This window comes from Aethalodelphis obliquidens, unplaced genomic scaffold, assembly GCF_003676395.1.
Source record: "Aethalodelphis obliquidens isolate GAN/ISIS:26980383/991018 unplaced genomic scaffold, ASM367639v1 scaffold9, whole genome shotgun sequence".
Lineage (NCBI taxonomy): Eukaryota > Metazoa > Chordata > Mammalia > Artiodactyla > Delphinidae > Aethalodelphis > Aethalodelphis obliquidens.
Genome location: NW_020837953.1, coordinates 51,013,389 through 51,036,362, shown reverse-complemented (window position 1 = coordinate 51,036,362; position 22,974 = coordinate 51,013,389). Strand labels below are relative to the sequence as shown.

Here is a 22,974-nt window from a genome sequence, read left to right as displayed (position 1 = left end):
AAGCGAGTGTGAGCCGGGCGTCCTCCCTGGGACCACCTGCCCACAGGTGCGCTGCATCTGCTGAGGGCCAGGATGAGGCCAAAGTGACCCCCATCCCCCGCCTCCGCCGCTGCCAAAATAAAGGCCTGTTTCTGCCGTTAGGGAATTATCGCATGAACACAGCCTGGGCTAATCGTGACCAGGGTACAGCTAATCACAATGTTGATTATGGAGTCACTATTGATTTTCGCGGAGGCAAACTCGCGTTTATAACACCTGTTATCTTTTGACTAATAGAAGCGATGCTGATGAGCCGAAGTTCATCTCTGGACTCGGCTCCTTCCCAGCCCAGAGGGCGGCACCTCCCCACACAGGTGTGTGAGCACCACACGGTCCTCCCCCACACGCATTTTAAACAATGATGACAAAAGGGAGGAAGCCGTTCTGGCCATCAAAGTACGTGGTGTTGAATCGAGACTAAAATCGCTTGGATTTTTTCCCTTTGGATCCAGTTAAACGCTTCCAAAGCCTGCTTTCCTTCCCGTGGTTGCAGGAAAAGACTCCGTGAATTCTGAATATCTGGACCACATACTAATATCACAACCCCGGGAGCACATTTCTCAGTAAATCACAGATGTGATGCGAATGTCACGTGGGCCCCGGCGCTCAGCCGCGGCTGTGGGACAGAGGATGTGCAACCGGAATAAGGAAGCAGCCCCTCTCCCCCCACCAGGCTCTGAGTTGTTATCTCATTGCTTTTCTCAACTTTAAATGCCGCGAGCAGATGACGGAGAATTCCGGGCTCCATCAGAAGCTGTACCTCCTTTTCCAAATATTAAGATAAAACGGCATCACTTCGGAAAATGTTAAATATGATAGAAAATCCATTGCACCGTTCAAGAGATTTGTCTTTCGGGGAAGCTCTCATGTGAGGGAAAGAGGCAGTAATACATCAGCCTGCTCCGCCCCTCAAATAGATAATCAATTTCCCTGAAAGCATCAATAATCAGAGTGGACGTTTATTGCCCCTTGGATGGTTTATCTTTGGGGCTGGGGACAGCAGGGCCATGATGAATACCAAATCTGCCAGGGAACACAATTAAATGCTGTGGGGATAAAGGATTTTATATCGTGCACAAAAAAAGCAATCAAATTCATAATTGAACTCCATCGCATGAAATCGGCCAGAAATAAATATCACACCCAAAGCATAGCACTTGAGCCCCGTGTTATAGGTCAGGGGACAGTGTTGCTAGCACTGTTTATCCCTCTGGAGGCCTGAGCTTGTCCCCCTCTAAGTGACCCAGCCGGCAAGTGGGGCTCTGTCCCCTCCCCTCCTGCACTCGCTCAGGGCTGACACCGCCCCCTTTTTCTTCTCTTAGTGGAGAGAAAATATTGTGCTGGTCTGAAGTGGTTTAAACCGGCATCAGAACTGTGTGCTCACCTGGCTGCCTGCACTCAGCAGGTCCAAAGGGGGTGACGAGGCAGAAGGGTTACCCTGACGAGTGGGGTAAACGGCACTTGGGGGTCCACAGGACCAGGGAGCCCCGCCTCTCCCAGGAGGAGCATTTGCCCCCTTGTGCTCGGGGCAAGCAGGGGCCACACTCAAGGTGACCTTGAGCTGGGCCAGCGAGAGCTCGGGGAGGGCCTGTAAAACCCCAGAACGGGGGATTCTCGTCTCTGGGAATTTTGCTCATTTCCCACCGGACGCAGCCCCAGGGGGCTCCAATGGTGGGGACAGGTGGACCCCCTGCTTGGGGCAGAGCCACAGAGCTAAAAGCAGGGGGGCAAAAGGTGTCGCCCGCCCATCCAGCGCCGGGTTTCTGGGGGCAGTGGGCGTCGGTTCCAGTTCAGGTCTGTTTGGACTTCACGAGCTGGATTTTCGAAAGCGCCTTGAATATGTTAGCATTTAAGGTCATATACACTTGGCAAAACATGGCTTTTCGTTTGGAAGGGAAAAAAGGCAGAAAGGGCATTTTGGACACAAAATAGTGCTTTAAAACAGCATTTTGATGAGTTAAGTATAAATAAATCAGAAACACACGGATTTCATTTCCTTTAAAATACCCGAGGGCTCAAACACTAGCGGGAAAAGTGCCTGGCAACAGCGGTTTGGGATTTTGACAAACCCAAATATTTTGAAGGGGTTTCTGCAGTGTTTGCACCCAGGTCTCCTCGTCTGTCCTGCCTTCCGTGAGCACCCGGCGGACTCGTGCCCACCTGCCTGTGATGGGCAGATAGTCCGTGTGTGTCTGTGTGCGTGTGCGCGTGTGTACGCGCAAGTGCATGAGAACAGGCAGCAGAGAATAAAAGCAAGGATGACCAGAAAAGAGATGAGCCTTTCAGACTTAAAGCGTTTGAACTTCATTTTGAGAAGTAATGGAAAAAAAAAAAAAAAGCCTGAGAATCCTACTTGACGGAGTTGAAAAAAGGCTCCGTCCCTCTAAAACGGGCCCTGGAATGAAGTCGGGGAGGTCTGCTCGCTGCCCGAGCATCTGGGTTGCAAGCGGAAATCCAGCTCCGCCCCCAGAAGTGTCGGATCCCGGGACAGAGCTCCTGGGGCAGCCAGACGTGTGGGCAGGGCAGCCAGGCCGCACGCACCGCCAGGCCCTGCAAGGTGACTGTCGCCTCTGTCGAGCAATGGAATTCCGTGCGGGAGGTTTGCCTTTCTCTGTGCTCCGGGGGTGAGGGGACAGCCAGCCTGGATCACCCATGCGGCTATGTTCAGGATGGCTCAGCCTGGGGGTGTGGGCGGTGCCGGGCAGCTGGGCAGGTTCAAGGATGCTTTGGTGAAACACCAGCTCCCTCGTTCAGGTGACTCAGGTGCCGGGAAGGAAGGCAGAGGCCATCTTCCTTCCCGTCCAGAACTCGAGGGTGGTCAGAGGGAAGATGGTCCGAGCAACCCCCGGTTATGAGTTTTCCGGCGCGCCTAGTAAATAAATACAAATAAAAGAAAAGCTAGTGGGGGAGCGACCCAGAGCCACAGAGCTTGCTCTGCAGGTTCACAAACTACTAAAGTTTGAGGGGACTTCCCTGGCAGTCCAGTGGTTAAGACTTCGCCTTCCAACACAGGGGCTGTGGGTTCGATCCCTGGTCGGGGAGCTGAGACCCCACATGCCTCGCGGCCAAAGAACCAAAACATAAAACAGAAGCAATATTGTAACAAATTCAATAAAGACTATAAAAATGGTTTCCATCAAAAAAAAATCTTAAAAGAAAATAAATGAAAAAAATGGAGTGTGGGGCTCCCATGGGGCGTGCAGAAGGGCCCCTGGCCCGTGCACCATGGTCACTTCCAACACGGGGCCCTCTTGGTGAGCCCCTTGCAGCCCGATCACTCAGACGGGGTGAGAGCCCGGTTCGCAAGTCCTGTGTGGCGTGCACACACGCAGCCTGCACCTCTTAGCTAGAACATCTGGCCCCTCTGCAACCGGCCTGTTCGCTCAGAGATGCAAACAGAGGAGCTGCCCTCCAGGGCCGGCCCCGACACATCTTTCCCCACTGAGTTCCTCTTGGCGTCTGATTAGAAAAAAAAACCTTGCAATCAGTACTCAGAGTTGGATTTTGAGCTTTTCTGCAGAACTGGGCTTGGAGGGTTTAATAACAAGGTTCATCACTGCTTGGGCCGCTACGTTTATAATAAAAATAAATATTTCCCCTTCCTCATGGTGAAGGCCATGCCAACAGCAGGGAGGGGCTTGGATGCGAGAGGAAGCAATTGGAGACGCTTAAACACCACAAGCATAAACCCCCGCGGGTCTTTGGAGGGCCGGGTACCTTAACGGGACCCCGGGGATCAGAACGTTCCGGCGGAGCCCCGACCTCTTCTCTAATTGTACAGTGTAAGCTAATCAGCCTCAAATGCCTTTCCTCTTTAAGAGCAAGACAGGATAAAGCCTCAAGTTACTAATTACACAAATACAGTGTCTTTTGCTAATTGGGTTGGTTAATGTCAGTTAATAAAGCCCTTGAAGGATAGGCATGTGGTATGAACGAGGCGATTCATACGTGTAACAATAGGCTAATAACTGTCAGCGGTGACTCATCAGGCCCTGTTGCGGGCACCCAGCGTCAGACTCTGCTTCCAGGCCTTTGGACGGCTGGGACAAACCAATGCCTGCGCCCACTCGCACCCCACGAGGGCTCGGCAGTGTGGGCTGGCCACAGCCCTGGCGGTGGTTTGGGGAGTTCATCCTCCAGCGAAGAACGAAGCCCTGTTATTTCTATTATTTATGAAAGCGTCTTCGGTGAAGCGACCAGGAACAGGAACCAGAGTCCTGCATCCTTGTCCCGAGGCCAGAGGCTTAGCCGTGTTACTCAGTGACCCCGGGCAAGCTCCTTGACCTTCGCGGGCCTCAGTCAACTCAGCTGGAAAATTGGGTAAAAAGATTGTGGTGTCTCTCAGGCATGAGCTGCTGAGTGGAGGGGCTCAGAGAGCAGACAGCCCAGAGAGCAGGGACACGGCCGTGGCCAGCTCTGCCGTGCCCGCTCACGGCCAGCGCCAGGAGGAAATCAGGACCCACGGGCCCCAAATCGGACCCCAGGATCGGGGACTCAGGGCCCGGCTCTGGGACCTGACTGGGTGAGACGCAGAGGCCAGATTCCCTTGCTGGCTGTGGAGAGTTTCCTCCCGCGGGCTGCCCGCCCCGGGGCTCTGGGGGCAGGTGCTGGTCTGCGGTCGGCTTTGGGGCTGGCGCGCCGTCCTGGCCCCCCCCCCACACAGGCACCCGGGGGTCAAGTTTATTACTTGTCCGGTCCTCTGTTTTGAGACGGGGCCTCCTTGCTGTGTCCCAAGTTCTATCGTTCCACACAAGTAAACCTTTTTTCTGACACAGGAAAACCAGACGAGAACGAGTCACCTGCCACGAGGCTGCCCCCGTCAGCTGGCATCAGCGATTCCATCCGCAGGGTTGTCCCTCTTCTAAAGAGTCCTGAGGGGGGCATCTGTCCAAGTCTGAGGGCCTCTCCCAGGCACAGAAACCCGGAGAAGCACAGGGTGTCTGGGGAGGGAAAGCGAACCGACCAGGGCACGCAGATGTGTTTGCCTCGGGTGTGGAGCTGGGGGAGGAAGATGGCCCAGAGGTCAGCTTCCACCTGCGGGCCGACTCTGCGGGGCCGGGCAGCCTCCGCTCAGAGGAATCTGTCTTTTAAGTTCGCGAATGTGCCGTGATCGAGACCGTCAGACCAAACAGCAGAAATGAAGGGCGTGAGGACGCAGGGCTGCCCAGCCGGACGGGGCGGGGCAGGGGCGGGGCCGTCCAGGAGGAGCAGTGAGGCACCCAACATGGCGCCCGTCTCGCTGTTCTCCCCAAGTGCTGAGAGGTGGAGGCCGGCCCAGCTGCGGCTGCGCACACGTGCAGGTGTGATGCTCGTCTCTGACGAGCTCAGGCTGGCTTTGTCCGGGAGCCATCCACCTCCACGGCGCAGGCCTGCTGAGCTCGGCCCGTGGGACCCCAGTCTCTGTCCCCGTGCCCTCCCCGCTCAGTTTACCCTGGTTCTCCTGGGCCCCTGCCGGGAGGGGTCTCCAGGGGCTGCGTGTGCTCTCTGTGTCTCTCCCCCCATCTCTCACTGCCTCTGTCCCCTCCACCTCTCTCTCTCCTTCTGTCTCTCTCTGCCTCTGACACTTTATGTCCCCCATCTCTGCCTGTCTCTCTCCAGGTGTGGGACACGCTGCCCCCGCCCCCTGCCCCCCACGGGCAGTACTTGCACAGACCTCGTGTGGTTTGCAGCCCGGCAGACCTCAGCTCTCTTCTCTTCTTTGGAAAAAGCAAATCAATTGTGCTGCCGAACAAGATCTCCCAGCTCCAAGAATAGTTTTAAAACTCCGTCTGGCCCCAAGAATATTTCTGTGAACGCGGTCCGTGTTTCCCTGAGGCCATGTTGTCCCAGGCACGGGCTGCATGGACAGTCTTCCCCGGCAGCGCCGACGGCCTGCAGACCAGCTCAGAGCTGTGGGGCAGGACCAGAGAGGCTCACAGCCCACGGGGCCCCCAGGCGCTCTCCCGACCCCCCTCCAGACGGCCCTGGGGACACACATGCCCCTGTGCCCACTCTACCTCCGGCACGGATGGGGGTCGGTTTCCTGAGTCCATCCCGCAGGCAGAGGGTGACCTTGTCATGTTAAAGTGACAGGCATGGCAGCGAGCACCAGAGTGCCACCCCACCTCCCCCCACGTGGCCCGAGCCTGCAGCCACTCCTGCTACAGGTCCGATGGGAGCCTGTTCCCACGCCGCTCCTCCAGGGTCTCTGGACTGGGCTCCAGCTGCCCATGCTCACCTCTGGCGGTTGCAGGAAAACCAGAGAAGGATTGAAGAAGCTCTTGCTTTGCTTTCAGGACTACAAAGAGGAAGGAAGGCGGCAGGGGTGGGCACGTGTCCTGAGGGTTTTGCCTGCTGGACGCCGGCTCTCAGGAGAGCAGCGGGATCCAGACCTCAGATCTCAGACCTCGGGCGGGGGCCGGAGGGGAGTGACGTGTGCTCTCTGCCCTGACGTGACCTCTCGCCCGCTGGCGACTCGTTAGAAAGAGGGGATGCGGTGTGAAATCACACTCATGCGGAAGTCGGGGCGGTCAGCAGGTGCTGTCGGTGTCTGTGTGTCGCTCTCTGCACTTCTGGGGGGTCACTGTGGCCCGAGGTGACACAGGCGCATCCTTGGGTCCCTCCAGCGTCGTGCTAAAGGGAACTCGGCAGAGGGCAGCTTCGGGCACCAAGCTCCCTAGCTGAGGTCTCGAGAGCCAGAACGGCCTCCGTGACGACCTGCGACCCATTCCTGATGAGCCAGGGGGCTCTCCAGAAGGCGCTGGCGAGGGCACCCAGGTCCCCCAGTGTCATGAAGATGTGTCCCCCACCCTCACGCTCCGAGTGCCCCAGGCCGGAACCTCAGTGAACCAGGGCCTCTCGGCCACCAGACCTGCCCCCTGGGAAGGGTCTTCCCACCTGAGGGGTCCCACCGGGATGTTGAGGGGCTCGAGGTGGACATCCCAATGGGTGTTTGGAGATTTCCTTCATGACAACTTGGAGCACTTCTTGTTGGAGAACAAACAGGAAAGGAAAGAAAGACAAGGAACGAGCGGTTTCAAACTGCTTCCAATTTCACACCATCTCTTCCCGGCAGGAGGCTGCAGCTGAGAATGTGCTCTGGGCGGGGGCCGGGCGGGCGCGGCAGCTGTTCGCCGGATCAGGTGTTCTGGGAACCCGGCTTGCAGGCTGCCCCGTCTCTTGGCCACTGAGCAAAGCTGCCCTGGGACAGGGGAGCCGTCTCTGCCCACCCCATCCTCCGTGCTCACAGAGGATTCGGGAAGCGTCGTGCCCGCATTTCCAAGGACACGAGACCTCCCACCTCCGTCCTCTGGTGATGGTGTCTGCCCTGGGCGGGGGGGCCACATGCTGCTTCCGCAGCGAACCAGACAGTAAACATGGCAGGCTTTTTGTGCCACGAGCGATCCCTGTTGCATATTCTTTATTTTCACAACTCTTTAAACATGTAACGGCCCTCGTAGCTCACAGGCCACATGGACACAGGCCACAGGCTGGATTTGCCCCGCCGACGCTGCCAGAGGCCAAGGTAGCCCTCCTCCTCCCCACTGTGGTTTCTGAGCCCCTTATTGTAGGCCACTCCCCTTCCCCCCGCCCCAGGAGGGGGTGCCGTGGACAGCGCCAGCCTCCGACGCGTGTGCCCCCTTTTCTCAGGTGAGCAACAAGGCTGGTTAGCGGGGCACACGGGCATAGGGCGGGAGAGCCGGCTCTGGGCTGGGGCTCTCTGTGCTGCCCCGTGCCCCCTCCCGCCCTGCCAAGGCCCCTGAGGAAGGAGGGTCCAGCGGACGCCCCACATTGGCCGGGAAGCCCCGACAGGCGTGCCCAGGGCAGGCAGCCTGAGCCACGGGCCCGCCCAAGTCTGGGCAGTCCTCCCAAGTTCCCTCATCCCCAACGTGCCTGACCCTGAGCTGGAAATGCAGAAACGGGGCAGGGGACGGCATGGGCTTTGCTTGGAAATTCGAGGCGGAATAGGAGTGGGTGGCCTGGCCCAGCTCTGCTGGTTCAACCTGCCCCCCAGAGAGCAGACCCGGGCCCTGGGGGCTCCTGGCTGCACGGCAGTTGCAAGGATGCTCTAAGATTCCAAAGGCTGCCCATTTTCCACAGCGGATCAGTGCGGAATTCCTCCACACAGCTGTTGCTGTAATTGGGCCCCATTAGGAAAGTGTGAGCTCTTGCTGGGCGGCTCCCCACCTCCTACCGATCCCACGCACGGTGGTCTCGAGTTAGCGCGGCAGCTGTGACCAAAGCCCAGGCACTCGGGCTCGGCAGGGCTGGCTCCTCCCCCCAGATTGGAAACATCCTTTGTGGGAGAGAAAGCCCAGCTCCCTTTCTCATCCTTCCCTCCCTCCTCCCCACCGCCCACCCCCGACCCGCTCCCCAGGTGGAGCCAGATCTGTGGAGGCTGCACAACCTAACGGCTCGAGCGCGGCCTGGTTGGAATCCCAGCTCGGCCTCTTCCCAGCTGTGTGATGCCGGATGAGGAGCTCAACCTCTCTGAGCTTAGTTGGCAAATGGGGGTTATTAGAGACTATTGTGCCTTCCGCAGGGCTGGCAGTTGGGCCGTTATTACTGTCATTGCTACAATATTATAATCGGGATTCGAAACAATGTACTTCGCGCTTGGAAGTCTGCGATCCCCCAAGTGAGAGGGTCCTCAAATATTTGCAGAGTGAATACGTGGAATAATTAAAGGGTGAGGATTAGACAAGGCCAGAATTTGATGGGGAAAGGCCTTCTGTCCCCCAGGTCATTGCCCCCATGGGCACAGGGACCACTGGTGGCTGCCTTTTCACATTGTGTCACTTCTCCGTCCCTGGAAAGCACTGCCTGACATTGTTACGGGAGTTGAAATTCAACTCTGTGCTGAAATGGGGGGTGATCACCTCTGACCCGCCCACCTTCAAGTTATTAAAGGCGACCCCATGCCCCAGTAGGAGGGGTGGGAATTCACAGCCCAAGAAGAGCCCAAATCCCAGGGGATTCACGGTGGGCGGGGCGGGGTGGGAGAGGGTCGTCACATTTCAGCATCAGCTCAGCCCCACCCGCATCCCGGCCTTGGGTCTCGGGACTTTCAAACTTGCGTCTGTCGAGCAGCCGTCGCTGGAGATCCATGACCCCTTTTTCTTCACTTATGATTAAGGATCATCTAACAAACAGGTTATCGATAAGCGGGGTCAAGTTGAAGTGCATTAATATGATTCTGTCAATACGCAGGTTATTTCTATAACTAAAAAGGGTTGAGAATAAAAGACAAATGTGCGTGTAGCACCGATAATTGACCTGTGATTTATTTTCCCCCTTGGGAGACGCCAAGGTGCAAAGTCCCCCGGGCTGCAGGGCCCTGGAGGCGGCTTCTCCAGATGGGCTGCCATCCAGGTGTCCGGGCAAGGCTGGAGCACAGCTATCAGAAGGTCCGGAAGCCAGTCTGCATGGCCCGCAGTGGTCCCAGAAGGATGTATTTTCAGACGTGAGTGGGCAGAGCCACCTCTGGTTTGCGATGGGCAGAGCCCGGTGTTGGTTTAAGCGAACGGGATTGAGCACAGCAGGGAAGCCGCGGGAGGCCAGTCCTGCACGCGCCTGACACTCGCGATGGATGACCAACGTTCTGGGGCCGCAGAAGGGTCGGCCGCACAGGGACACTGGGCTTTTGGAATGTGAAAGAACGTTCTAGAAAAGCTGGGACTCTCGCAGGGTCTGAGGCCCCCCGAGTCCACACGCTCCTTCCAGCTCTTGGCTTTCTCCTCTTGAACCCAGACCCTCAGGAGGAAGCTCTGGCACCAGATCCAGGAACAAACAGCTGTTTGCTTCTCCTGGTTTCCAGGGGTGCGTTTCCAGCTCCTGGAGCCGGCTATCGCGAGGCCCCTGGACGCACCAGTGGTTCCCGAAGGCTGAAAGTTATGGCTGTCACGAGCCATTGATTGGATGTGCCACACGTCACCCAGCTCTTAGGATTTACGTGCACTTCCTCTGGGGACATCAATCTCCCGGAAGCAGGAGGAAGCAGCTGTCCGCTGAGGCCAGGTGGGACACGGAACACGCACCTCCTCAGGACGAGGGCCCGCGGAGGCCGACCTGGGCTCAGGCCTCAGCTCACTGCCTGGCAGAGCCCGTGCCACGGCGGCTGACACAAGCGTGGACCCAGCGGCCTCCTCCTGCCAGCGCCTGCCTAGTCGGCGCCCCGACCTGAACCCCCTCATGACCCGTCCCCCCAGACTGTTCTCTGTGTCCAGAGCCCAGCTGGACCCGAGCCCCCAGGTAGGAGCTCTGGGAACGAGCTCCTGCTGGAGCCAGGACAAGAGGGCAGGGGCTCCTAGGCCAGGTCAGGGTTGGACCCAGGCCACCCCATTCACAAAATGGTGACAGCAAGGGCTGAGCGGTGTCTGTGGGGTCGGGCTCTGAGGCCCGAGCTGCCCAATGTGTGAGGAACCTGTACTTGGTCTGGGGGAGAATTCAGAGCCTTGTTGGAACGGCTCGGCCAGAGGTTGGGTGGCCTGAGCTGGGCGTGACCTGCACTCTCTTCTCTCTTGAAAGGGATAGCTCTGGGGGGCAGTCCTGGGGGAGCAGGGGTCCTTGCAAACGACCCCCCCAGAACAACTGCCGCCCCCAGGGAAGGTGGTCAGCCCGAGCCCTGCCCCAAGTGCGCCCATGTCCCCATGGCATCAGACACAGGGGACAAGGCAAGGTCACAGTGGTGGCAGGCCAAGGGGGCCATGTGTCACTGCCCTGGGGGCCTGGGTGGGCTGCTGCCCAGGCCAGGAGCTGGCGGGAGTGACAGGTGGGACCCCCATCCAGACGGCTCTGAGGGGCCTGTGATTCCGAGTGAAAGACCAGGGACTTGCCGTCTGCTGGGGGAGTGTTCGTGGTGAGTTCGGCTCAGGTACTGGGCTGTTACAAGGTGGCCGGTGGGTTGGAAGGAAGCTGGGGAGCCTGGGGCTGGTGGCGCTGCCCTTATTTCTTTGGATTCTTTATTGGCAAGATGGTTGCAGCGGGAACCCTGCTCTGTCAGATGCCTGGGTGATCAGGGGTCAGAGACCAGGCAGGTCCACACCTGGGCTGCCTTCAGTCTTTCCTTGGCAAAGGGGCTGCACAGCCCTGCCCTGTTTCGGTGCCCCTGCCCCACGGGCCCCGTACTCTCCATCCCTGCGGGTGGACGCCTGTGTCCACCCTCGCCAGCTGTGCACATGTGGGAAGGTTACTCTACCTCTCTGATCCCCTTTCTCATCTGTGAAGAGGGTGACGGCAGCTCTCCCTCAGAGGCTTGTTCTCAGTTCTAATGCCTAACATGAGCCCACCCGGCGCCCGGCCCGGCCGGCCCTCTGTTCCTTGCTACCTCGCTGTGTCCCTTCGGGCGGCCTCTGACAGGTCCCCCAGCTGATGGTGGGGAACCGGGGCCCTGCGGCCTGAGCTCTGGGCCTCCCCCCACCCCCGGAGCCCACCGTGGCGTGTCAACAGGCGGGTGAGCAGGGAAGACCCGAGGACTGCCACCACTTAGCATCCAGGGCTTACACGAGGCCACCCGTCCCTGCCCGTATCCTGCAGACTCTCCTTCCTCCCCTGCTCCCCCCGCCCCCGGCCCCCAGCCATCTGCCTGGCCAGCACCAGCATCCATACTCACCCTCAGAGGCAAATTGAAACCCCGCCTGACACCTGAGGATGCCCAAGGCAGCGGGGCCCTCGGGGCCTCTCTGAACCTGGCGGTCCCTTCCGCCCTCTGGGCCAGCTTATCTGCCCACCTCTACCCCTAACTTCTGAGGGGGCTCCCTGTTCGCGTTGGTATTGTTGGAGAAGCGGGTGGGCTTCAGCCGTTGCCTCTTCCCCGATATAGCTGACACTGGAATCAACGCGGTTTCAATATTTCTTTAAATGTCTCCAAGGCACCTTCCATGGGGCAGGGCAGACCAAAGGCGCCCAGTGGGTGCTTCTGGAAGGAGGCTGTGAAGGGGACCTAGGCCAGACTGGACCATAAACCTGGGGGACTCAGAGGGAGTGATTCGTTCACTCACTCAGTCGTCTGTCCTGCAGGAGGGGAGGTATGGGCACCCGACAGCCCCGGGCAGGGCAGGGTGTCCAGCAGAGGGGCGCGTGCCCACGGCCAGGGGCTGCCAGCAAACAGGGTGTTCTCAGCACATCTGACAGCGGGCAAGCCATGCCCAGAGCGCTGGGGCCATGCAGGGAAGCGTAGGCCAGGAGAAGCCGTCCGCCCCTCGTTAGCTTATGCTAATAAGGCCCCGAAGCACTGCACAGAGGCTAAGAGACGTAGAGGCCCCCGCTCCGGGGTGGAGGTCTGGGGGGATCTGGGAGAACTGGGGTGAGTCTAGATAAAGCCCTCGCAGGGGGCCCAGGTTTTTTGTTGGCCAACAGGAAAAGTAGGGAAGGTGGGACTTGGCTGTCACTCAAGCAGGGCTGGTTTCTCCTGTCCCACCCCGGGGAGGGGCCGCTCCCAGTACCCCGACTTCAGGGTCCCAAGCGGGAGGCTTGGGAAATGCCTTTGGGGAGGGGAGGGCGGAGATGCCGGGCTGGGAATGTAAACAGCATGCGGAGACCTAGATGCGCTCCGGCCAGGCCCTCGAAGGAGCCTGGGTCCTTTCTCGTGCCATACTTGACTGTGTAAATATTTTTCTTAGGAGTAAAGAGAGAGTCTCCATTCATTGGGTAAGATCTCACTTGAAAGAACTGAGAAGTATCTGTTTAGGCATAAAAGTGAAAAACAGTGTCCAAGGCGCCTTTCAAAAAAATCATTTCTGAAGCTCAAACACGGCTAAGCTGAGTTGTTTTTTTTTTTTTTTTTAATGCAAAAAATAAATAAATGTGACCCACTCCCAGTTGAGAGCTCAAGAGTTTGTGTCAACACCGTTGGAGCCTTTGCTCGGGAGCCAGAGCGGGCTGGCCTGTGCCTAACCGCCCTGACGGCTCCTGGGGGCGCTGCCAGCAGGACCCCACCCAGGCCACACGGCCGGCCTGGCGGGGGGATGGTCTGGCCGGCGTTCAGGTGTGAGTCCCTGTCGGACGGGTCGGCGGCGCGTGGCTCCTTTCCACCGGACACACCACCCAGTGCCCCCCCCGCCCCCCGTTCCTCCAGAATCAGGAGGCCGGGGCTTGGACGCAGCCTCCAGCACCCAGCAGCTCTTTGATCTTTGCCCTGTCGCTGCAGCTCCCGAGCCTCCAGCTCCTACCTGTAAAGCCGGTATAACGATAGCGCTCACCCAGATGCGGCAGCCGTGAGAAGGACGGGGGATCCGCCTTTGGGGGCCCGGACAGCACCCGCCGCCCCCGCTGTCCTCCTGTCACCACGCTGCTACTGTGCCCATCACCGGTCACTGCGGCATTTCTACCAGGGAAAGTGGCTGTCATGGTAGGACTTTGATTTGGTCAGAAAACTTAACATGAGAATTGTTCCTTAAAAAGCCTGTCTTCCTAGGAAGGGAGGATGCACACGTGAGGCCTTGGGCGTTCTTTGCAGGAGCTCAGATGAGGTCGCAACAGGGGCATCCGATGAGCTCTGAGCGGGCGCGCGTTGGGGGCATTTGCGGGCATTTGCGGGCGCTGCCTCGTTGGGCCTGAAACCCTCCTCAGAGGGCAGGTGATGCAGAGTCCAAAGCAGCTGACCACGGGGCTGGGGAGGCGGCCCAGCCTCTGTCTTGACCTGCCTGCTCAGGCTGTGTCCCCCAGTTTGCCGGAGGGCAGCAGACTGAGGCTCAGAGCCAGGTCGGCACGGGAGGGGGTCCTCTATCAAACCCTAACCCCAGCCCTGTCTTCTGGGACAGCCCTGAGCAGTGACCTGCGCAGACGGCCCTGGCCCGGCCCGTGGAGGCTTCTTCGAGCGGAGGGGCCTTGGAATCAGCTTGTAGCCACTTCTAGACGCAGACACACCTACCTCTTTGGGTGGAAAAGGCGACTGCAGCAGTGGACAGAAAGGAGCAGGTTAGAGAGAGGCCTGGGCTCCAAGGCCAAGAGGAAGAGGTCGGTAAATGAGAACCTTTGGTGACCCCTTGGACCACAGGCCAGACTTGGGCAGGGGGTGGGGAATTCATTCACTTCTCTCTGGTTTTGGAAGCCGCGAGGTCGGGGCTCTGTCTGGGTTTCCTCCTGTAGGTATGTTTTCAGATCCTTTAATAACAGACTGTTTTGAAGGGAGAGAGCCTTCTGGGATCCGTTTGTGACACCAAGCAGAGAGCCTGGCCCCCTCGGGGGACGCGCCAGAACTCCGGAGCTGTGAGCGTACGGACGTCTGTGTGTGTGTCTCCTCTGGGCTGGCTTTTTGCAGAACAGAGGCTATTTATTTTAAGAGTCAGAAAAGATGCTTTGAGCAACCCCACTTAGCTCAATCCTGGCACCGAGACCCACGAGAGAAGCAAATGCTCCAGGTCAAACCTCACTTTTCTGGCTAAACTGCCGAATCAAAACACACCTAATACTTCTGCCGGTGCGGAGACGGGCTTGAGAGCAGAGACCGCCGCTGCCAGCAGCCGGCCGGCCAGCGGCGCGTGTGCCGGGGGCCCAACGAGCAAAATAAAGAGGTTTTTCAGCAAAGCGGCGGCCTTGGCGGGGAGAAGGCCGGAGCAGAGGCTCCAGGAGGGGCGCATGGGGTGGGTTTGCGCCCGAGGTCGGCAGTGGGCAAAGAGCAGAGGTTATGGCGGGCACACCTACCAAGGAGGGCCGGTACCTCAGGGCGGGCGTGGAGAAGCTGCCGGAACCCACTCCCCGTCAGGAGGATTCTTCTTTCTTCGGAGTCGTTGGCAGAGGGTTAGGCTTCCTCCGGATGGGGGTGTCGGCCAGGTTGGGCTCAAGGGCCCCAGCTCTCTCTGCATCACTGGATTGGGTTGGGGCTCCGTTCTGCTCACCTGTGGTCCTGCAGCTCAACTGCCCACACCCCAGGCCTGTCCAGGGGGAGCCGAGGGGCAGGCTCCGAGGGGCACTGGGGAGACCTTCGTCTGCCTGGTCCCGCCCGGCCCCGCCCAGTTCTGGACTGTGCTTGGCGTGTTGTGCTGGCGTCTTGACCTTCAACGAAGGTGCGGTTTGAACGTCTGCCTCTCTACCCCTAACCAGAGCTTTGCCGCCAGCACAGGCCTGCAGGCCACGGGCAGGTACAGGTCTCCCAAGGGTGGCTTCTCCAGGTGCCCCCGAATCAACGGCGAGCCTGGCCCGTAACCAAGTGCACGGCCCGCATGGGCACGTGATGAGCTGGGCCCGGCTGAGAAGGCCAGCTTGTCACCTTCCTCAGGACCGTCGCCTGGCGGTCAGCACCCTTGCCGGGCTTCGTGACACTTGGGAGGGTCCCTGAGGCCCCTTCTCTGGGAAGAGTCGCAGCAGCAGGGTGATGAGAAGTGGCACCGCTGGGTCGTGAGGCTCCAGTTCCTCGACGGCGGGCGTTGGGTAGGGGCCTCCTTTGTCCTTCATGAGGGGACGGGACCCAGGAAGGGGAGTCATTCGGACGGGTGCGCCCCTTCCGTGGTTTTGTCCCGGGCCCTGGAGGCTGCGCGGCTTAGAAAAATTAATGCACATTTTGTTCTCCCTCTGGTTCAAGCCGCCCCTTCATAAGGGGCCTGTTAGTGATCACAGGACTCGGGGCCAGCGCTCAGACCCCAGTTCTGCGTGATGCTGACAAAGGCCTCCGGTCCAGGCGCAGGCCCGGGCAGCCTGCGGCCGGAGAGTGGGCCATCTCCCTCCCCGGGGAGCACGGTCCCTTCCTGGACACCAAGGCTTTCCTGGGATCCAAGCAGTCAGCCTCTCTCTCCTCCTGTCCCGGCGTCGACCGAGCCTCCAGCCAGCCCTCTAGGCTCCGGCTTTGGGAGTGAAAAGCAGACAGACCAGAGGGAAGCTACACAAGCCCGTCGGCTGGCAGAGCTCAGCCCCCAGGTCTCCCCCAGGCCTGTCCAGCCCGGGCCAGCGGGGACAGAGCAACTAGTGACCTGGTGTCTAGCTGGCTGTCTTGAGGAGACCTCTCCGGTGTCTCCGTGTCCTTCTCTTCTGTCTCATTCTCTGTTTTCACTCCTAGTTGCATTCCAAACCACAATTTCAGAATCTATTAAAAGAAACATAAAATCCCCAATTGGTTAGAATTCTCAACATTTAAAAATATGACTTATTGTTATTACAGCTGAGCCTGGGCAAATCCGCCAGCATTTTGGAACGCAGCATCTTGGTCCCCTGACCTGGCCTGCGTGGGCACCAGCGGGCACTCTCTTCCACGCTTGTCATTTGAAAAGGCAATAGTGTCATTTTAAGGGGAGGGGAAATAAAAACCCTGGCTTTGACCCCATTTCTCTTATTATTTTCCGAATATTAGTTTCCATCTTGCTTTCTATTCTTATGGAAATGACATTACAAATTTATGTACGTGTCTGTGCAGGGTGCTTGCGATCCAGAAGGGAAAATCCCAATGATACAGCTAATTTGTCGGTTTGCTTAGCTTAGAAAGCGCTCTGGGACCCGTCGCTGAAATGCCACCCCTCTGGAGTGGAACTTGGTGGTTAGGAGGAGATGCCAGCCAGGCAAAATGCTCTTCAGGGCCGAGCCAAGGAGAGTTCCGAGCCAAAGCTGTCCAGTGGAAGAAAGACCCAGAACGACGGGCACTTTTCTCTCCTCTCTGTCCCAAGCCTGTGTCCCATGGGCGGGGGGAGGGCTTCCTGGTGCTGCCACCGCCCACTGCTGGGGCAGGAGCTCACCCCAGGAAACAAGGAGGGAGCCTGTTACACATTTCAGGCATCTCGGTGCCCCCGTTGGACCATTCCTACTCATACGTGCGGCGGGCAGTAAGGACCCTCCGTGTGGGTCTGTACCCAGTCACTACGGGACCAGGCTGAACTCCACAGGGCAGCTCCACCCCAACAAATCGCTGTGCAACAAACGGTTGGAATAGAGGATCCCGGTCCTCCTGCCTATCTTGAAGAAGCCACCCGCCTTACCCATGTTATTTCAGAGCACGCTCGCTCTGCTCGCGCGATGTATAACCCACCGTAGCTTGAGGACCGCGTTTTGTTGGAAACTAACAACCCCTTTCCAAATTGTTTTGCAGCAAATGCTGACGGACGCAGAGGTGTCGTCCCAGGAGGGCTGCATTCAAAAGGTAGGAGAGCTGGTCTGCGCCTTCTCCCCTCCCGCCCAGTGTCCACCCGAGTACGAGGTTATCTGCGGTCCGGCGTGTGTGCAGAACGCTGATTCCCGAGGGATTAGGACGGACGCTTGTTCTCACTGTGTAGCAGTAGGGGCTCACTTCACGGAACCATCCTAGTTCCGGAGAACCTAGGCAAGCCCCGACCCTGTGGGAATGCTTCAGGCCAGGCTGACGTGTGGAAATTAAATAAATGCAGGTTGTGTTTATTTCACTAGCTCCACTGGATACTCACGTGAAAAGAACAGAGAGAGGAAAAACACGCAATCGGCTGCAGAGTCAGCAAAGCCGCTTGCAGTCCTCAGCCTCCAAAGAGGGCTCGGGCACGGCATTGAATAAGCGAACCATCAAGCGAAGGAAAGCGCCAACGTGCGCATCGTCCCCTGGTGATGGGTAACAGCCGGTTGACAAACCTTAGTTCCAAAAGGTTCAGAGAGTGAACTGGGCCCAGAAAAATACACACGCCCCCAGAGGAAAGCAGACGTCCACAGGCAGGCACGTTCCTGCCTGTGCAGGGTGCACGTTAGACAGACGGCAGAGGGATGGGATGCAGAAATCACCCCCAAAACCCAGACGCTGTGCGTCGGGTGGAGTTCAACGTCCATAGAATTCGGGCCATCCATACACACGCACATGCATTACACACAGAGACACACGTGCACACACATACACCCAAATGCACACACACCAACACACACACACAGTAGCTGATGCGGTGTTTGAGTTTTCCAGTAGGATTACTGTAGCCTTCTCTCTCCTGGCGTCTTGGCTCCAAAGCACCACCCAGACAAAGCAGAGAGTCCAACTCCTCCTGGTACCCCGACCACGTCAGGAAGCACAGCATGGGCGGCTGGGGCGATGAGTCAGCCAGGGGCTACCCAGCTCCTATCAAGGGCTGTTTTCTTAATGTCAGAATCACGGAGCTGTGCTCACGGGGTGCTGTCACCTCTTCTGGGAGGGTCCAACGCCACCCCTTGAGCGTGCATTCCCGTCATCATGAAAATTCCTTTTTGGGTCTGGAAGTGAAAAGAAAGCAATTTGCTGGTTCTGCCAAACTTTGTAACTTTCTCCCTGTGTCTGGCTGGCTGGTTAGAGCCGAGGCCTCGGGGGAGCCGCCGTCTGGGGGGCCGATCTGTGAGGGATGGGGGCCTGCCCTTCTCACCAGGGTCAACCCCGGAGACGTTGATTTTGGAGAAAACTGTGCAATGGGGGACGTTGTCTGACCCTGTGGTGACCTCGGGAAGGGGTGACCTCTGGCAGCGGTGACCTTCTGGCCTCGTTTGTCTCCATAGCCGTGGTCTGTGTCTGGCCCCGGGGGGACCCTTTTGTCTGAGCAGAGCTGGGACAAGGTGTCCTCTCCCTGTCCCGCTGCCCGGGGGCCTGAGGCCTCTCTTCCTTGAAGCGCATCAGCAACCCTTCCCCCTTCCTGCCTCTGGGAATGAACTCGTATTTTCTTAAAGGATAAGGTGGCGAGAGCAGCTGAAGCAGCGTTCCCACATGTCAGAGAATTGTGGTATTTCCACTTCCCACGAGCAGGGACTGCAGTCAGCGCGTCTCTTAACTTCTAGAGAGAACGTGGAACAGTCGTCTTTTCCACAGAGAAGCGGCTGACGGGCTGACACCCACCAGGCCGGAGGTTAGAGGTGGGACGGCCTGGGGTCAAGGTTCAAAGCGGAAGGTCGATAGGTCGGGTCTAATGTTAAGGTCGTGAGGAGGAGAGGATGCCTTTGAACTGGCACATCCTCCGTTCCCTGAGGCAGGGCCATCTCCTGATTGGCCTTGCCTTTTACAAATGGCAGGGCCGTCAGGCCTTGGCTACCGTGATCCAGACGTCCTTCCAAGAGCTGCTCACGGGGTGGGTGCAGGTGCCGTCTGACCAGGGACCCAGGTCACATTGGTAGATGATCGAAAACTAAGCCTGGTGTCTGGAGCCATCTGGTCACTTCCCAGGGAGGGAGGGAGGGGCTGAGAGAGACTCGGGTGCAAAGGCAGCTGGGGTCCCGCTGCGGGGCCGGAGTTCTGTCATCACAGCGTTCCCTTGACCTCCTTCCCAATAGAAGGTGCAGGTTGCCAGCAGGTGTGTCACTTACAGCTGTGGAGACACATATATGCTTATTACGTAAGAGGACCGCACGCGTCTCAGTGCGCTTTGTAAGGACTAGTTTAGCGAATTCCTTGGTAGTGGGACGTAGACCCCATTTACCAGTCCTGTGGTTTAGGATTTTCACGTCTGGCTGAACGGGGCTCTCCCCCTCCAAAGACACACACGTCTGGGGGCCGTAAGAGACACTGGGGCCGCGCTGGAGGCTGTGCAGCCTTGGGTTGGTCAGCTGACACCTCTGAGCATCACTTATTCCATCTTTAGGATTAACTGAATCACACTTCCTGCTCTTTATTGGCGTGCGTTGCTGAAATGTAACTAAGGCTAATTAATTCAATCAGTGGCTTGACACAAGAGATGCAGAAACAGTGATGTTTTGTAGGAAGCGGTGGTTATAAATTCTCAGTATTAAAGAGCCAGGTTGATGAATTGTCTGTGGAATCCACCCGTCAAGAGTTTACAGGGGGGCTTCCCTGGTGGCGCAGCGGTTGAGAGTCCTCCTGCCAAGGCAGGGGACACGGGTTTGTGCCCCGGTCCGGGAAGATCCCACATGCCGCGGAGTGGCTGGGCCCGTGAGCCATGGCCGCTGAGCCTGCGCATCCGGAGTCTGTGCTCCACAATGGGAGAGGCCACAGCAGTGAGAGGCCCGTGTATCGCAAAAAAAAAAAAAAAAAAAAAAAAAAAAAAAAAACAGTTTACGGGGGACAGAATCCAGGCCCAGCGAGGCTAGCGGACCCTACTTCTGCAGTGGAGGCGGGATTCGAACCCAGGGTCTATGGCTCAGGGCCGGGCTCGCGTTGGAGTGACAGCGACCGCAGCCTGTGAGCCTGCACCGGGCTTGGCCCCGCCCCTGAGAACCCTCCATCCCCCTCTCCCCAACTCTCCTGTGCCCCTCCTTCCGGTCCCCTCCATCCCCACCCCTGGTGGTCTCCCACCTCCCTCTGGCCTCCTACGTCCCTCTGTCCCCCAGTCTCCCCTGGGTCCCCGTGCAGTGCCACGCATCCGTCTTCATCCCTCCCACCCCCTCCTCCACCCTCCCACCCTCCCCACCTCACCCCCCCACCCCTTCCCCCATCTCTGCATTCCTGCATCCTCCTGCCGGAGCCCCATCTCCACTGCACAGTGCAGCCCAGAGCTTTCATGCTCCGTGCTGGTGCCCTGGCCGCCCCTCACTAGCCCAGGTGTGCACTTGGGCTGCACACGCACTTCCCCCCAGAAGTCACTTTGGCTGCAGGTGGGGCTGGTCGCCTTTTCTAGCCTCTGGCCGGGACCTCTGGGACTGCTGCTGCTGCTGACTCTCTTTAGTCTCTGTTTACTTAGAGGGAAAGCCCGGGGCTCCTGGAGAGCAAACATCTGCAGGAGATAATCTAGCGAGTTGTCCATCCATCACTCAGGTCGCCTGGCTCCCTGGAGAGCCCGCCAGAGCCCATAATAAAAAGGCCGGGCAAAGAGGCTTTGGGGACGAATAAAGAGCGGTGTTAAGGGCCCGCTGAAAATGGATGGAAGACATTATTAAGACTCAATGGCCGTCTTATCAAAATCCAATAGGATAGACATTTGGCAAAAGGCTTAAATTTATTCTTTGACTTTCTGGAGGGCTTGATTTTATCCGTTAACAAGAGTGTGGTCCACCCGGGGAGATGGTATCAGCTGGAAGAATTTTGATTCAATCTCTCTGGTGATATGAAAGGGGGAAGAACCAGGCCCCCAACAGCCGTCCCATTGTCTCGCTTTATCTTGTTTTCTTTGACCGTCTTGAAGAGGAAGGACGTGTTAATACAGTACAACCAGGAGAAAATGAAGAGGGAAGTGACCTTTTTCTTTTTTCTTTTCTCCCCCCACTTCTCTGCCCACGCGGCCTCCGCCCCTCCAAAATACATAAATGAATCAAGAATTTGCATCAGTGGGGCTGGGACCAGACTGGGACAGGTGCGTCTTCGGAAGCATCCCAGATCGTGGCCACCCCAGCCAGCGCTCCGGGCCAGGGGCGGGGAGCCCGAGGCTTTGAAGGAGAGTCAAAAATAAGCTGAGCTAATAAAGCCCTACTGCTGGCGAGGGACCATGATAGGTCCATAAATCTCTCTCTGCTATTCCGTACAAAATGCTACAGGTCATAAAAGTCATCCGATAGCCCAACCTGGCACTGTCCAAATAGGGTGATTGATTGATAATTATGATAATTCGTGAAATGATTATTTGGATGTGAGAACCTCGGCCTGTCCCACTGGGCTGTTATACGTGTGTGTTTTATATAGCCTGGCCAGGGCGAAATGCCTCTGGTAATGGGCGCCCCAGGACTCCCGGCTCCTTCCCCAGGGACCTGAAGGCTAATAAAGGATGACCGGGAGCCAGGAAACCCGGGAAGGTGGGAGTGGAGATGGACAGGCAGCTGCTAAGTGTCTTTTGTGCAGCAATTAGCTGAGAAGATCACACACCCCAGGTCTCCAGGAGGCTGCGACCAGGCTGTGCCTCGGGGGTTTCGAGCCAGGCATTTGCGATCAGTGTCGCTTCGTGTGGTTTATTTCCTTTGCGTTGTTTTTCCCCTGGAGGAAGCAGAGGTATTTTCCAGGCGGCTGGAGGGTGAGGAAGGCTGGTGGGGAAGGAAAGATTGTGACTGGAACAAGAGATGGGGAGGGCTTCCCTGGTGGCGCAGTGGTTGAGAGTCCGCCTGCCGATGCAGGGGACGCGGGTTCGTGCCCCGGTCCGGGAGGATCCCACGTGCCGCGGAGCTGCTGGGCCTGTGAGCCATGGCCGCTGAGCCTGTGCGTCCGGAGCCTGTGCTCCGCAACAGGAGAGGCCACAACAGTGAGAGGCCCGCGTACCACCAAAAAAAAAAAAAAAGAGATGGGGAGACGCTCCAGCCCCGAGACCCCAGGACTAGGGCCAGTGAGCACGCATCGCGGTCGGCCGGTCTCACTGGGACCAGAACAAGGTTGATTGTCCCTGTTATGCTTTGCCTGTGCCGGCGAGGTTAGTTTTAGAAATCCTTTTCTTTTCCTCTTTACCCCCCAGCCAGCAACGCTCAGGAGCCACCCAGGTGCTATAATTCAATTGCAGTTTACCTACAACGCGCTTGATTCCTGAAAAAAATCACAGCAGAGTCCCAAGCCCTAAGAGGCCCGGGCTCACAATTAATAATTTGCATGTGGGATCGGTTATGTCTTTATGAAATCAAAGTGTGCTTAGCTGCCACGGAGACAGCTCCAAGTTGATTTTGATAATCTCGGGCTGGATAGACTTGCTTCGTTCCGGTAAGCCCCGGACAAAGGCTGGACAGTGGCTGAAAGCCCTGCGGAGACATGCTTCCCTTTCCTTTGTTCGGGGTTGCTGATAAAAGAACCAGGAGTCCATTAATTCAGTGAATGAACATATAGTAAAGTCAGTGCCCTCTTGAGAACAACAATGTTGAGGCCAGCTTCGGTTGCCATGGGAACTAAGTGCTCCTAAGAAGTTTGCATCCTTGATTTTGCTGAACCAAAGGCTGCCGGGTGGAGAAGGGTAATGGGGCCAAGACCGGCAGTCCTCCGCCGGTCCCCTTCCCGCAGCAGCTCTGGGCTGGTGGCCTTGGGGACCCTCAGCTGCTGGGGACCAGCCCCGCGTCTAGCTCTTGCCCCTCCCCCTGCCCCTCCCAGAGGCCTCATTTTTTCACAGCTGTAGACGCTTATCTGAAGAGGCCCTTAGGCGTGACCCTGGTGGCTGGGGCGCCGGCAGAAAATCCAGCCTGAGGGAGGGGCCGCAGCCCGGAAGC

General features: G+C 57.9%; 1 protein-coding gene across 2 annotated transcripts in view; it reads left to right on the top strand.

Annotated features, from left to right (window-relative positions):
* PRDM16 (PR/SET domain 16) overlaps positions 1-22,974 on the top strand; it is a 214,664-nt gene that overhangs the window by 34,617 nt on the left and 157,073 nt on the right. For both annotated transcript variants that reach the window (XM_027110444.1, XM_027110443.1), the window contains exon 2: positions 17,030-17,080. In XM_027110444.1, coding sequence (XP_026966245.1) covers positions 17,030-17,080 — 51 coding nt within the window. The remainder of the gene's footprint in view (positions 1-17,029; positions 17,081-22,974) is intronic.